The 15,692-nt window shown below is 44.9% G+C and overlaps 1 protein-coding gene and 1 long non-coding RNA gene across 7 annotated transcripts in view; both read right to left on the bottom strand.

The window, feature by feature from the left end:
* The window catches only part of NPNT (nephronectin), a 58,874-nt gene extending 51,119 nt beyond the window's left edge, over positions 1-7,755 (bottom strand). For all 6 annotated transcript variants that reach the window (XM_045537406.1, XM_045537408.1, XM_045537413.1 and 3 more), the window contains exons 1-2: positions 7,658-7,755; positions 5,786-5,886 (exon numbers count right to left, since the gene is read on the bottom strand). In XM_045537406.1, coding sequence (XP_045393362.1) covers positions 5,786-5,886; positions 7,658-7,734 — 178 coding nt within the window. In that variant the 5' untranslated portion in view covers positions 7,735-7,755. The remainder of the gene's footprint in view (positions 1-5,785; positions 5,887-7,657) is intronic.
* A 1,234-nt stretch (positions 7,756-8,989) lies between these two features.
* On the bottom strand, positions 8,990-15,190 carry LOC123627719. The gene is made up of 6 exons (XR_006731464.1): positions 15,136-15,190; positions 14,895-14,983; positions 12,689-12,743; positions 10,145-10,238; positions 9,123-9,795; positions 8,990-9,046 (listed from the first exon to the last, which is right to left on the bottom strand). It is a non-coding gene; the product is annotated as an uncharacterized LOC123627719 (long non-coding RNA).
* Between the last annotated feature and the right edge of the window lie 502 nt (positions 15,191-15,692).

Genomic DNA, 15,692 nt, shown 5'->3' with positions numbered 1-15,692 from the left:
AACAACATTTTTAAGGTATGTTCAGAGTTACTTTAGAATTGCTTGTGTTAGCAAAAGATTAGGATCGATGCAAAGACTCATCCATGAGAGACTGGTTAATACATCATGGAAGAGCCATACAGGGCCCTATAAACAACGTCCTTCAAGATGTACCGTTAAGAATCAAGGCACAGAGCAACGTATATAGTATATTTTTGTTTGTATAAAACAGCTGGGGGGGTATATAGGAATTTACCCACGAGCATGTAAAATATTTCTGCAAAGTGCACCAAAGAACGGATAATACTTGTTGGGTTATTTCAGGAAATGAATGCATTTACTCTTAAAACATAAATTAGTATGTTTAAAAGATTAGTGGGAAAATTTTAAACACCTGAACAAAATCAGTGGGAAAGGCCGGGCGCAGTGGCTCACACCTGTCATCCCAGCACTCTGGGAGGCCGAGGTGGGAGGATCGTTTGAGCTCAGGAGTTCGAAACCAGCCTGAGCAAGAGCGAGACCCCGTCTCTACTAAAATTAAAAAGGAATTATATGGACAGCTAAAAATATATATATAGAAAAAATTAGCTGGGCGTGGTGCTGCATGCCTGTAGTCCCAGCTACTTGGGAGGCTGAGGCAGGAGGATCGCTTGAGCCCAGGAGTTTGAGGTTGCTGTGAGTGAGGCTGACGCCACGGGCAACACTAGCCCGGGCAACAGAGCGAGACTCTGTCTCAATAAATAAATAAATAAATAAATAAATATTCCATTTACTAAATCAAAATTCTCTGCTTAAACGAATAGCCTTTTCATTTGAAGTACAGAAAGAAATAATTCAATATTTTGCTCATTTCCAATGTCCACAATCATTAATTAGCCAGTAATATATATTACCCAACTGAAATTATTTGACAACTCCAAAATAGCTTCAGAATTACTATTTCTCAGTCTCTATGTTTCACTAACCTATAAGTTTATCTAAAGCCGGTAAGAATCCAAAATTTTTACTTTACACGGAAGAGGTAGACGGAAAAATGAAGTTCAGAGCTAATATAGCAAAGTCAAGCTCTAGGCATAGGATTTATGTCTTTCCAAAATCTCCAGCAGGAATATAACAAAACATCTGCATTTTCCCTGGTCTCAGGGATAAATTACATAAAACCATCCTAATTCAACATCATTTCCTTCAGAAACCACAAATTGCTCACTGACAGCCAAAGAACTCAGAAACTGAAGAGCTTTGTTGAAAATTGGAACTACTTGTATTTTGAGTTTTTCTTCACACCTCTGTGAAGTGCTTTCAACAAAAGCACTATTGTCATGAGCCACATACACAACCCGCCTCCAATTCAACAGAAAGACAACCACACAGGAAGACAATATCTAGATCCTGTTTATCCTTTTCTACATTAAGGAAGTTTTCAGATAGAATTGACAGCTTCAATGTACCTTGGAAATCTGCTTGTAAAATAACAAAACGGCAGCTAAGAAATGTTAGATAGCTAACCACATATAAAAGTCAGGACTTGAACTCAGTTGTCCCAAATTATCTAGTGCTTTTAATTAAGAATCGTTCCTACAGCATACACAGCTTTTTAAAATAAAACATACAAACCCTGAAAAATCTTTATTACAGAGGTCTCCACTTGGGAGTAGGGAAATAGTTAATATAATTAAAATAAAATATGCCATTAAGATGATGCAAAAGATGAGGAACCGATTACAGATCAATACACAGAAATATTCTGTGACAATCTCTGAGTGATTAAGGTCCTGTGTGCTGTAAATCCGTACCCATGAGTTGTGAACACATTAAGAAAATTTCACTTGACAATAAAGAGCCACATCAATAGTCAATAAAAAAAGGTGAAGCCCAAGACACTTAGAAAATCAAATTTTGAATCTTCAGGATGCTAGAGCTCTGGTTTAGAGTGAAGAACACAAAACACAGAATCAAAGAACACGAAGAAGCCAGAGGGATGACCTACAAAAGAACTATGGAAGAAAGAACCTGCTTAATTCTGGAGTGGGTCGTGCCTTCCCCACCAGGGCAGGGATGTTGGGTGGTGCAGACAGTAAGAGGAGGATGGCCTCTGTGCCCATTCTGGTAGTTTCTCTGACCCTTCCTTCCTCAGTTCCAGAGGGAAGGACAGAAAGTCTCCTGGCTGAATGTGTCTTCAGGGCCAGATGTAGTGAGCCAGAAGGGGAGGTTTAGCAACTGTAGCACCCCGCAATGTTAGTCAGTCTCCCCAAACTAGTGTATGGAAAGAAGGGTAGCAAGCGAAGGTGAATTGCAGCATGTTTTGTGTAGGTATGAATATTTGACTCTCATGAATATTGTCAAAACATCTCACAAATGCTCAACCAAATGGATGGACCATTCACCAAAGTGTCACCGCACTAAGGGGTAAGATCTGGAAAATAATATAATGAGGGTACTACCTCCCCCCCACGCACCTTCTAATGATAAATTGAGATGCTCCGTGCATAGGTGGGAATACTTTGCTTTGCTGTGCTGTTTGGAAGGAAAATTCCAAAGGGAATCTTTTAGAAAAAGAGAACCAGGGCACCGCTGATAAGGAAGGAAGAATGCTCCTCATGGGAAAAAAAAAAAAAATTCTGTGATTATGGAAGGGTCAAAAAGGCAAAAACCTTTTTCACATGACATGTCCTATAACTTTTTAAAAATCTTTACAGGTAATCTGTTGCTAGATTTAATTGTTAAAGAATAGCAAGGCATTTTCCTTGAATAAATGGAGTTACGAAGCGTTTCATTTCAGAAAGGCTATCTTTAAAAAATAATAAGGGCTTTTCAGAGAGAGTTCATTCATGCCCACAAGCCTCTTTTTGGTGCTGTTCTGCCCCCTGAGCTGACCTCTTGCCCCCACATTCTTCGACCTGTTTATATCAAAACAAAGACAGAGCTCTGAACTGACAAGAGACACTCGGACCATCTAAGATTCTGGAAAAATAAAACACACAGAAAGAAACATCCATCTTTGAACTCATTTTTACAACCTTGCCACCTTCAATATTAATGGTAAAGAACCACTTGGCCTTTTTTAATTGAAAGGAAAATTATTTTACTGCAACACAGAGAGCCTGGAAAGCCTTTTTTATCTTAGCAGTAGAAATGTAAAGAGCGTGTATCTCACGCCCAATGAACAAAGAATCTGACAGAACAGGTAAGTCCGACCCCGTACCGCTGTGGCGGTAGCAGCATCCTTCACATTCTTTAATGTTTCCAAACACTTACGTAGCGTTTACTCTGCACTAGGAATAGTTTTAAGTGCTTTCCAAATTACAGCTCGTTTCAACCTCGTTATGGTCCTCTGAGGCATGTACTATTTTAGATTTATTGTTGAGATGGGGAAAATAAAGCGCACAGAGGTTAAATGACTTGCCCAAGGTCAGAAAGCTGGTGAGAGCCGGAAGTGGGATCTAAACCCAGGCAGCGCAGCTCTTGAATCATGTTCCCTGCCAGCAAGCTGCCTTTCAAACGTGCACCACATCTAACATAAACTGTGGCTCCTGCAAAATCATCTCACACACTACAATTAATGTGCACATTCATTTTATGCATTAATTTCAATGCGTAAATTTCAGTGCGTAAATTTCAATGCGTTAATTTCAATGCATAAATTTCAATGCGTTAATTTCAATGCGTAAATTTCAATGCGTTAATTTCAATGTGTTAATTTCAATGTGTAAATTTCAATCCATTAATTTCAATTAACACAGTACTATGTCCCAGTTTTCTCAGATACTTGGGGAATAACAACAGGGAAAAGATAAATACTATCAAATACTATATTTGACCACTTTGCATTATCTTGGAAACAAAATAAAGGTGCACAAATTTTTTTTTTAAAAAAATAGTGTCTCATATCTGCTAGGAAAGCTACGGTGCAGAAAGGAAAACACTAGGAACTCTCTTGGAGGTTTGAATTTTGTGATGCCACTCTACCTTTAAAAGGTCTCTTCTTCACTCATTCAAATCCTGAACCACCCAGCAAGTGCACATTAGAGAAAATTTAATTACATGGTACAGGAAAATAGAACAGCTCTCAGATGGTGCTTCCTGGGGAATTCCACAGTCGGTGAGCCTCTCCGAGACTGGAGGAGTTTCTTCTCCTCGAAATTCTTTTGGCATACCTGGCAGAGAGCGTACGTGCCCCTAAGCCTCTGCCTTGAGGGAAAGTGCACTCCCCTGTTGCCCGGGGCATTCTGCCAAGGCGGCCTCGCCCTGGGTGGGGCTGGGGGACCGTGCACACATCAAAGCCCTTCGCATTCAATTTGGGAGTTTCCTGCAAATTCAAGCAGCCAAGGAGGAGGAAGCTGTCCTGCAAAGACAGGGCCCCCTTTTCATTCGGGAGGGGTCTGCATGTGTGTGCCCGGACGAGAGAAGGGTCCTCTCTTCACCCTTTGGTTATTAGAGCCTGACAGTTCCTCGAATTCATACCTGCGGCATCCAGCTGTGCAAATACTTCTGACGCTGTGGTATAACTGGCAGAAGACTAAACTCCACCAGGCACCGTTCTTCTTTTTGACCATCTTCCCTTAAAAACAACGTTGAATAGACTAACCAGAGGTGGGGACAGCAGCTTTGCCTACTTCTCTCGTTCGCTGGAGACTGGAGTTACCAGCATCTCCCTCTAACAGAATGCAACGGCTTCTCTGTGCAAAGGGTCCGGCCCAGTGACTTGCACAGAGCAGGTGAACAAACCTCGGGCTTCACCTTTCTGTCCTCAACCAGAGATGGTTGCCTGTATGTGCAGTTAGAGTCGACCTGTGACTGTCACTCCCTTTTTCCCACAAAGTTAAGGAAAACATCATGAGCATTTTCAAGAATGAAAATATAGCTGTGGGAGGGCCTAACTACTCCCAAACTCAAATTTAACTCTTTTTACTGCCAACCCAACCCTAAGGCAGCTCTAGCCTGCTTAGCTACCCTTTGGTATTGCTCTAAGCCCCTTCCTAACAACAATAAAACATACATTCCAATGTAGACCCCAACTGAGTTCCCGTCTCTTAGCAGATATACCCACCTAACACTCTAAAGATGCCCGGGAAATTTACTTCATCAGTTTGGGGACTTTTATTGCAGGAGGAGTGGGATAAAATTTTAAGATCCTGATAAAATGCTGGGAAGAAATTTCCTAAATTTCTCAAACTTCTATGTTGTGGCTCTAGATTTCACCATCAAAATATCCACTTGTGATCATGAGCATGGTAAAAATCAGAGTTCTGGCGTGGCACCTTTTACATGAGCTTCATTGCTTACAGAACTTACAGATAATGTTTTTTTCCCCAGAGGTTTTATTTGATTACACTGGGTGGTCCGTTTAGAACACTGTCAATACAACCTTACTTCAAAAAAAAAAAAGATTTACAAATGGGCCACTTTACACAACGGCTATGGTGAGGATTACATTAGCACTACAAGGTTCAGAGTTTATTTTGTGTAAATACAGTCTAGACTCATTATCTTACCCCCCATCTCAGATCCTGGAGCAAAGACAGGAATAAACCTGATGAGAAAACAGGAAGGAGCTGGAGATATTGGGGACACATGCTAAAATAAGCATTTTTGAGTGGCTCTCTGTTCAAAAGCTGTCACCTTAACGCAGGTGGCTCTGACTGGAGAGGGGCAGAGTAAGGAGCCTGGAATTTATCTGAAAACCCCCAAGTCAGACCTGCACGGCCAGGCCTACTCAATAACAAGCCCTCTGACATTGGAGTGAAGCCAGAAGGAAGGCGGAAGCCCTTCCTCCTGGGAAACAGAAGTCCCCTGGCATGGTACTTACGCTGACACTGTCCCCAGGACTGGCGGGCCCAGCCCCAGCAGCAGTCAATCTTCCCACCATAACGACAGAGGCCAATCGATGACACTATTTGCCTGGGCCACCTACCAAACAAAAAGATTCAAAATAAATAAAGACACTCTTGGGATTAAAAATAATTTCCTCTCATTATTATTTTAGGGGGAAAAAAAATGTTAAATCACACCCAACAATTTTCTACAAACTCCTTTACGCCTGCAGAATTTTAAGGCTAAAACACCTTCACAGCAATAATGCTGCTATGATCCAATTTCAAACTTCAGACAGACAGACAGACACCCCCTCCCTCCACACACAGAGGTAGGAAAAAAGGGGGAAGCAAAGATCCTCTCTTAACTAGAAATAGCACCGGCTAAAACCAACAATCCTCAAAGCTGCCGCTCGCAGGATAGTTTCTGAAGCTTGAAATAAAACAGATTCCACAAAACCCCACACCTGTTCCCCGGGGGGGAAAAAGCCAGTTTTGACCGGTTCATCATAAACTGAAAAGTATTAAAGAAGATATGTCCAAGCAGAAAACAGTTTGTGGCTCACATAAAGGGCGGATGGGGAAAAAGGGACCGAAAGAGACGCAGCTCCCAAAGCCCAAATGAAACCGGGCTCTTTTCAAAATAGAACTTTGGCAGCAACAGTCCCCAGAAAAGAAATGTACTAGGAAAAAAAAAAGTCTAAATAAAACCAAGCAGAGTTTAAAGTGTAGCTGGCATCTCAAGTATCCCTGTGGTCAACAATTCATCATATTTTCCTCCCTAAGGTAAATAATGCCTGAAGAAAGTTTGCAGTGTCAGGATACAGATGGATCCACCAGATTACACTTTGACACCTGATTTGGTGAATTGTTTACTTGTTTAGATTCACACCTAAATTGACATGGTAATGGGCCATTTCTTTTGAAAGCTACATTAAAACGGCATGCTTATCACGCGGTGTATTTCCTGTTGCAAATGTGTGTACAAGAAATAAATACACAGCATCAAAAAATAGCTGTTTTTTTTACATTAAAAGCCAAAAACATAGATATAGAAAGAAATACACAACATTCCCAAATATGGGCAAAGAACTGGCTTTTTAAAATAAAAGAAAATGAAATGGTCTATCTGCTTCGCGTCCTGCAAGGGAAAAAAAATTAACAAGTCTAGCCTCTGGCTGCTACCCACGTTTTCTCAAAACGCTCCTTTTTCTCGTCAATTCCGCTTTCCTTCACCTGCCCTTTTCACCCCCAGGCCCAAAGTACCAAATAACCCCTGAGTTTCCATTTCCTCCCACCAGGTAGCAAACGGGCAGCTGCGCTTTCTCTGGGCCCCCCTGGTTCCCCTCGGTCCCCTCCGGGTACGAGAAAGCCAGTCGGTCGTGGAACGGGTTCGTCCCCAGATTGCAGGTAAAACAGGTGCGGGATCCCCCCCTTGGGGCTGCGTGCAGGGTGGGGGGTGTGTGTGACCCCGAGTGAAGCCCCTTCCTCTGCGCGCCGGGCGGGTCGGGGCCGCGACCCTGCGGAGATCGGGGACCCGGCGCGCCCCGGCCGCAGATTTGCTCAGTCGCTCACCCGCACACCCGGACGGAGCCGGCTCGCTCCTGTCCCCTCCTCTCCGTCCCGGAAACCGAGCGGGGAGGCGACCAGGTCTCCCCCGCCGTCCCCGCACGCTTCCCGGCCGGAGGGCGGTGTAGACCCAGAGCGAGCGTCCCCGCCCGGGGGCCCCGGGTCCCCTCTGTCCCCGCCGCGGGCGCGCCCCGCTCGGAGCCGCCTTCGGGAAGCCGCGGCCGCTTTCGGGGCTCGCGGGGACCCCGGGTCGGGTGGCCGCGGGGACAGGAGGCGACGGTGCCCCGGGCCCGACTCACCTCCCGTCGAAGTCGGCGGCCGCGGGCAGGCAGAGCGCGGTCGCCAGCGAGGTCGCCAGGGCCAGGGCCAGGGCCATGTCGCCGGCGGGTCCCGCGCGGCCCGGGCAGGTCTGCGGCGCCCGCGAGTCCCCGCCGGGCTGTCCCCGCGCTCGGGGGCCGGGGCGGGGGGCGCGTGCGGCGGCTCGGCCGCTCCCTGTAGCCACGCCCGGCGGGCGGCTCCTCCCGGGGGGCGGCGGGGAGGCGGCGTCCCGGGGGGCGGGGAGGGGACAACCCTGGAGGGGACGGGGAGGGGACGACCCTGGGGGGCGGGGAGAGGACGACCCTGGGGGGCACGGGAGGGGGCGTCCCGGGGGGGGCGGGGAGGGGACAACCCTGGAGGGGACGGGGAGGGGACGTCCCCGGGGGGCGCAGGTGCGTCCCTGGCAGGTGGGGACCGCGGGCCACGCGGGGGCTCCTTCGTCCCCCCCCAGGGCGGAGAGGTTTACGGGGCTGGCGCTGGGCCGCGTCTACACGGCGCGACTGGGACAGATTAGCGAAGGCACCTCGGGGAGTTCGCCTCCCCCGCGCAGCTGGCAAAGGCGCGTCGTCCAGTTTGTCACCAACCGAGAGAAAGAAGCGTCCGGCTCCGCGGCGGCAACGCGGGGACCGCGCGCCCCTTCCCAGCCCGGCAGGACGGGCTGCCCCGCTCCAGCCTGGGGGGGGGGGGACTGTCGCCGCCTGGTCGCCTTGTGGTGCCTGAGGTTGGGGAAACCACGGAGAAACCATTTTAAGTAATTAATCATCGCTCTGCGGCTGCAGGGTCAAAAGTAACGCACTGAAAAGGACTGCGTTCAAATGAAAACACGATTAATTCCAAAATACGCATTAAAACAGAAGCCGGATCAAAGCGCTGCTCTTCTCAAGCCCTACCCCGAATGCTGCCCTGCACAGTGACCTGGTGTCTCCTGCACGTGCCAGACTGTCACCCCCTCTCTTGCCCCCCCCCACCCCCTGCCATCTGCCTGGACCCAGATACCTACAGGGCTCACCCCCTCTTTGAGGACAATCTTGACCCTGGTTAGAATTGCAGCTCGCCCTCCCCCCGTGCCTCTTGCCCTGTTCCACTGTCTTTTCCTCCATACTGCGCATCCTCTATTTTACTGCATAACTTACTTATTCCTTGTTTGTGTGTTTTTCTGCTACGATGCAAACTCTGCAAGGGCGGGCGTATTTGTGTAGCGCCTAGAACAGGGGCCGGCACGTAGTAAGCGCTCATGATGCTTGTTGAATGCATCTGCTACATTACAAAGTGCCCCCCCTACCCCGCCGCCGGTCCTTTATTTTCTTTTTGAGGTTTCCACAACTTCAAAGTTTTAATGGGAAGTTCTGTGGCAGGGCGACCTCACTATCCTTGATCTCTCGGTGTGCGTAAAAACAGGCATTTTCTGCACGAAAAGGAAAAACAACGGGTTTCAACTCAAATGACTCTTCTGATTTCTAAACTGTTTTCTGTTAGCAAGAACAAGTTTCTATTTTAATCTCGAGGAACATCCAGGCCAGTTCAGGCTCGGGACATTATTTTAGGCAAACAGCTTGGTGTCGTCCATTTCACATCTTGCTAATGAAGTCCCAAAAAATGTAGGAGTCAAAATATTTTTTTTTTTTCCTGCGGAAAATCAAATTTTTGTAAGTGTCATGTAGGCTTGGTTCCAGGCTCCAGTGGCTACTCCTTTAGCTGTTTTTTGGTGGCTTGTTCTTTGGTTCCTGGACTGGATTTGCAAATCTGCAAATTTGCGCAGTGAGCCACTGCGCCTGGCCGTTTTTCCTTCCATTTCTGCCTACAGAGCGGCCAGTTCTTACCTGAGCTCATCTCTTTGTGATTCCTTCTTGAAAGATGCAGCAAGGAGCAGTGAACTACACTGACCTCCTTCATTTTTACAGCTGTATCCCCTTAATCTGGATATATGTTTGTGCCTTCCAAGTTATTGTGGGTAATGATTTTGTGAACCAGCATGAGCTACACCGGCATTCCAGCCCACACACAGCAGCTACGGTTCTAGCTTGTAAAACCACAGTCTGGTCGTATCATCCCTCCAAGCAGAGTACAAAGTAAACTCTTTCTTCTGTCCTCCTGCCTCTTTTTCTCACTGCATGTTTGCCTGTTAAGAAAACACAGGTTTTTGTGTCGGTATCATCCCTTCTTGTACCCATTTCTAGGTCAGGTAAGGTAAAAGGTAAAAATACTGTAACACACAGACCCCAAAATATAATGGTTTTTACGTGATACTTATTTCTTCATTCTGTCACAGGCAGAGTGTGTCGGGCTGGTGGGCAGCTCTGTTTCGAGCAGTGGTTCAGGTCCCAGGCTAACAGTGACTCCCCCCCGCCCACGGTCACTCTTTGGCCACCGTCCCCACCAGCGGGAAGCAGGGAGAGAAAGTGTGGGTGAGGCACCCCCGTTTTCTTAAGGACCGGGGCCAGGAAACAGCTCCTGTTACTGCTACTCACTTTCACTGGGAGGAAATAAATCAGATGGTCACACCCAGTTGCAGGGGAGGAAGGAAAATATAGCCTTGGCATGTGCCCGACCTTCTTTGTGTCGCTGTGGAAGAAGGGGAGAGGGGCTCACAGTCTCCACCGCAGACAAGCCAAGTCTGAGACATCTACGGACATCCAAGTGGGAAAGTCAGAGAGGCGGCATGATGTCCAACTTTGCAGCTCAGAGGAGAGTTCGGGGCTCAAGATACCGATCTGGTCATCACAGCCCTGCTCAAGTCCCTGGGACTGGAATAGGGTGCGTGATGGTAGAGGAAGAACGAAGAGAGTGGAGGAAAGAAGTATAATTAAGACGACTAAGGGCTGAGCCCTGGGGAACTACAAAATTTAACCTTGAGTAGGGAGAACCAGGAAATGAGCCTCAGAAGAAGGATGCAGGGGTGTAACAGGAAACTTCTAGATTGTCCTGGAAGCCAAGGGTAGAAAGGATTCCAAGGTGGATCTGAGAAAGATGAGCTATGCCAAGTGCCGCTGAGAGGTTAAATGGGACAAGGACTAATAAGTGACCATCAGCTTTGGCAGGAAGGAAATCCCCGGTGATCTTCTTAAGGGCAGTTTTCGTGGAGCTATGAGGATGAGATCCTGATTCTACTGTATTGAAAAGAGAAAGAGGTGAGGACACGGAGACAGAGTACTGACAATTCTTTAGAAGTTTTGCTATAAAAGGGAGCAGGGAAGTGGGGCAGTAGCTGGCCAGAGAGACGTGGGGTTTAGGGAGTGATTTATTTTATTTTTAAGAAGAGAGATATGTAAGCGTGTTTATAAGCTAATGGGAATGAGCCCAGAGAAAAAAGGGAATAACTGCCCGCAAAAGCAAAGTATTTTAGGAGGTGAGAAGAGATTAGATTCAGTGTTCAAATCAAAATAAAAAATTTGAAATAACAACTGAATTGCAGAATATCTAGAGAGTAATGATGAAAAACCACTATCTATGGCTGTCTATGTAGGGCTAAAGCTGAATTCAGAGGAAAATTTTTAGCTTTAACGTTGACATTATCAAACAAAAGATAGAGACAATCGTTAAGTGTTCAACACAAGGAGTTTGAAAGAGAACCAAAAAATAAACTGAGAATGAAGAAAGAAGGAACCAATAACAATAAAAGTAGAAATTAATGAATAAGGTGACAGACAGCAATGGAATAATAGATACACGTAAGAGCTGATTCTTGAGGCAAAAACTATTAAAATGTTTGTTAAAACATGAGCTTGTCTAGCAAGAGAAAGTGATTGAACAAATATCCAAATATAGAAATAAAATGGGAGAACATAGGGAAGAAAGGAAAATAAGTTTAGTATGTCAAAAAAAAAATGATCTCAAGGGAAAAAGAAAATTTAAACTAGTAATCTTGAAATAAGACAGTAACATTGTCAAAGAACTGCGTTTCAATCCTTCGAAGAAGAGATCATTTCAATACTAAACTCTTCTAAAATATCACAAAAAGGAATGCTTACAAATTATTCCTAAGGAGCCATTGATATCTAAACCTGGGGAGGGGGGAAATGATTAATTAATGTCTTTTGTAACCATTTGGATGGAACTGGAGACCATTCTCCTAAGTGAAGTATCCCAAGAATGGAAAAACAAACACCACACGTACTTGCTATTAAACTGGAACTAACCGATGAGCACACACGTGCACACAGGAATGTAAAACTTAATGAAAAATGGACAAAAATGTTCAAGCCATCAGAGCTTATTTAGCAGGGTTTGGGGGAAGAAGATCAGCGTGAAAAGGATAGGCCGACTGCCTGGAAAAGACAGTCGGTGTTACCAGGTGCCAGGAAAAGGCAAAACTATTCACCTCGTCCCGTGCTTCTGCACTGAGGAAAATGAAGCATCTTCACATTGCAAAGAGTAGGGCGAATGTAAAGTGAGTCGTAAATTTTACAACCCATTTTCTGCAAAGGAATTGAATTACAGAACGTGATGGTCTGACTTTCTCTAAGGCTGCATGGATCTCATCCAGTACTGTAATTAACATTAAGTTTAAATGTCGGTAGTCTCAGAAGAATGAACACAAATCCTGGATGGACCTATTTCGAAGAGGATGTCGTTATCAAGTACTCCCTTGCTGTGGACGGAGGTAGATGTGTAGAATTTTTAACAGAATACGGCTTCCCTCTGCCGTGGGGCTCGTTTGGGACAAGAAACAAACTCATTCTGGCTACTCAAAATAAAGGGAGATTGACTATAGAGCAGCCCCTCGTGGAGTTCAAGAGAGGAAGGACAGCCAGGCCCTGTGGGGAATTAGACTTGGGAACTGAAGTCTTCAGGAAGCAGCTTTATCCGGGGTGCCTGTTCTCTCTCCTACATTCTCCCGTTTCCCCTGGCCCGTCCAGCTGCTCTCTGCAGAGTGGCCGTCCCTGCGTGCTCCTCGCACGCGTGGACCCCGATAGCCATCCTAGTCTCACTTTGCAACTCTAGTCACGCCACCGCCTGACCATCAGCCTGGGCTTCTCGGTTCACATTGTCAAGAAAAAAATAATCAGACTTACCTGGTTCAGGGATCAGGTGTCCACCTCTTTCTTCCAATCAGAGAGGGCTGATACTCTAGAAGAAGAAGGGGGAGAAGATGCTCTTAAAGAAGAAAACTGGGAAGAAATCTCAAAATGTGTCTCCAATCACTATAATCTGGACTCAGTGCTCACAAAATCTTAGATAACTGCCAGGACAAGTTCACATATTGGAACAGGCTTTGGGAAAAGCTGTTAAAAGGGAAAAATCGATATTTAATATATCTGTAAACTATTCTCCACCAGATGAGGTTTGAGGTCATAAGTTTCTCTCCACCAATGAAGTGAAATTCTAAAATCGAAATTAAAAGTTTTAGTGGTATGTTGGAACATGAACCGAAGATTTTTAGGACAAACACCAATGAAGGGATGTATCTAAAATTAAGAGAACGTGACACGCCAGGTAGAGAATACTCAATGCATGTACATGCGTGAACAATGATCAACACGTGATTTTAAGGCAAAATGGCTGTTTATCGTGATGCAGCTTAACTGAGACAATGTGGAGTTTTTCAGAGGAGTCAGCAGAGAGTACGTTTTTCCTCTGACACCTTTGCCCAGCTGGGCAGGAGTAAGCTGCTCATTGAGCAGAACCTTGTTCAAGAATGTTCCTGGAGAGGCAGCTCCGGCTGCCAGCACCTGCCTGAAACAGAATCAAAGCTCTGAGCCAAACTCTCGCCTGCCCAGCTCTGGGCACCAGACACAGGGGCATCAAAGGATGAGGTCGACCGGCTTGACTTCCACTTTCCAGAACTATCTTTTCAGGATCAGAATTTATCTCTGGCTGCAGAATAGTTTTATAGCAAAATAATGTTCTCAAACTTTCATAAAACTTGAATCCTTTTTAACAGTTGATTTTTCTATTAAAATATAGGCCATGCAATCTTTTAAATAGTAAAATGTTCACATCCATTTTTAAATAAATTGTTAATCCTATTTAAGCAAAAAAAAATATTATTTGCTTCAGTATATAACTGGAAGTTTTTTTTTTTTGAGAGTTTTGAAACAGTATGTTTTCGTTAAGTTTTTCAGACACAATTAAAACAAATTTTAACTTTCATCTATTATTTTAGCAGTGGCAACGTCAAGACTGGTCTTGATGTGATCCTCTTGGTCCCAATCATTCATCTGGCATCCGTGGAATGTAAATTCTGCTGATGAGGACCAGGATACCATTTTGTCATTTTTCCGTGCAGTAGGGTCAGGGTACCAACTGCCGTTCTCTTCCTAGACCCTCACTTAGGGGAATCAAGGAGGCTGAGACACGACAGCTCAGATGGATAATGGGAAGGAAATGATTCCCCAACGTGCCTAGTCCCTAGGAATTCTGCACGAGCACATGGAATGAGGATTATAAACCTTTCTTGTGGGTTCGTAGTGGTAGATTGATATCGGCATCAATTGGGTTAGTACGAAGATAAAAGGTCATTTCTTGGAGAAACCCTGGTCAGCACTTTGGCTTGTGGTCACCGGCCCATCTGCTCTTCTTCCTCACCCGAGTCACAGTACCTGCCTGGTGGAAATGTCTCCCGACTTGTATGAGCCCAGCTGGTGGGACCAACTCTTCATCCTCACTGTTACTTTACAGAGAACATGGGGGGCGGGGAGTGATCACTGTAAGTCACAGCAGGCAGAGCAAGACCCCTGCAAACCCATGCTGGTGACATTCACCTTATACTTACACGGGGGGACACACAAATGCTCACGAACAGTTTGGAAAGAAAAAAAAAATTGATGTTAAAATTTAAAATTAACTAACTGCTCAAATATTCCAAATGATAGTAGATACGAATATGGGTGCAAAGATTGCTGGGGTATAGACTGTGGGCTAAGGAGTTAGGGAGCTGTTTCAGACAGTATGGACTTCAGTTTTCCCCAAAGTAATATGCCACTTATTCAGAAATGCAATCTTTTAAAAAAAAATTGAAATTAGTTGCTTTATAATTTTAAAAGCATTGTCCGTGAACTTTCATAGAAGAAATTAGAGTGGCACAAAAAGATACACAGTGGAAAGGAAGACTGTTCTCCTTCCCGGCATCCTCCCTCGGGCTCCTCAAAAGCAAATACATCAATTTCGAATGCTTTGCCTGCAGGTGACAAGACCCCGACTGAGGGTGGCTGCTGTGAGTTTACATGAAGGTCGGACATCGTTGGTGGGTCTCAGGGTTGGGGACAATCAAGAACTCACCCTCATTCGCCGTGTGCCAGCAATGTCACAGCTCATTGTCACAAGGCAGCCAACACAACTCCAGCAGCCTGTTTTCAAATGCAAGTTTCCTAAGGAGGAAGGAAGGGGGTAGAAGCGAAGAGTTTTCGCCTCATGCACATTTATTTTATGAAGAAAATCCTCCCCAGAAAGCCCCAAGCAGATTTCTCCTTGTCTCTCATCCCCCAGCAAGAACTGAGTCACTTGATAGTCCCAGACCCACCGTTGGCAGAAGATGAGATTGCCGTGACCCGTGCAGGCCAATCACAACTCACCCCTCTTCTTTCGGCAAGAACGCAGGGCAATGGCTGTTGGGTAGACAAACACCAGTGGTCACCACAATATTAGCCATGGCTTCATGTCTGCCCAGAAATTTCCTCTATATGTTTAATATATTGTAAATACTCTATAATGTACTATATATCATAATATTATTTATTGATAATATATATGCTCATTTATGTATATTTGTATGTAATATACATACGCAAATACCAATACATACATATATATATGTATATATACATATGCAAATACACATATTTGCCTAAGTATCTCAAATTTTTTAGATAGATGGGCTATTGTATGCATAATGCTTAGCATATAATGCAACAATATTTTATTAATGCTGATTACTATTATATTTAATTATTACTTATAGACTTTAAGACTATTAATATTAATATGTAATATATTAACATATTAATATACCTTTTTAAAAAGAATGAGTGTCACTTTCTAGCAGACACTAAATTGTTACATTAACAGTACTTTAAACAT

This window comes from Lemur catta, chromosome 26, assembly GCF_020740605.2.
Source record: "Lemur catta isolate mLemCat1 chromosome 26, mLemCat1.pri, whole genome shotgun sequence".
In the NCBI taxonomy this organism is placed as follows: Eukaryota; Metazoa; Chordata; class Mammalia; order Primates; family Lemuridae; genus Lemur; species Lemur catta.
This window is presented reverse-complemented; position numbering and strand designations above follow the sequence as displayed.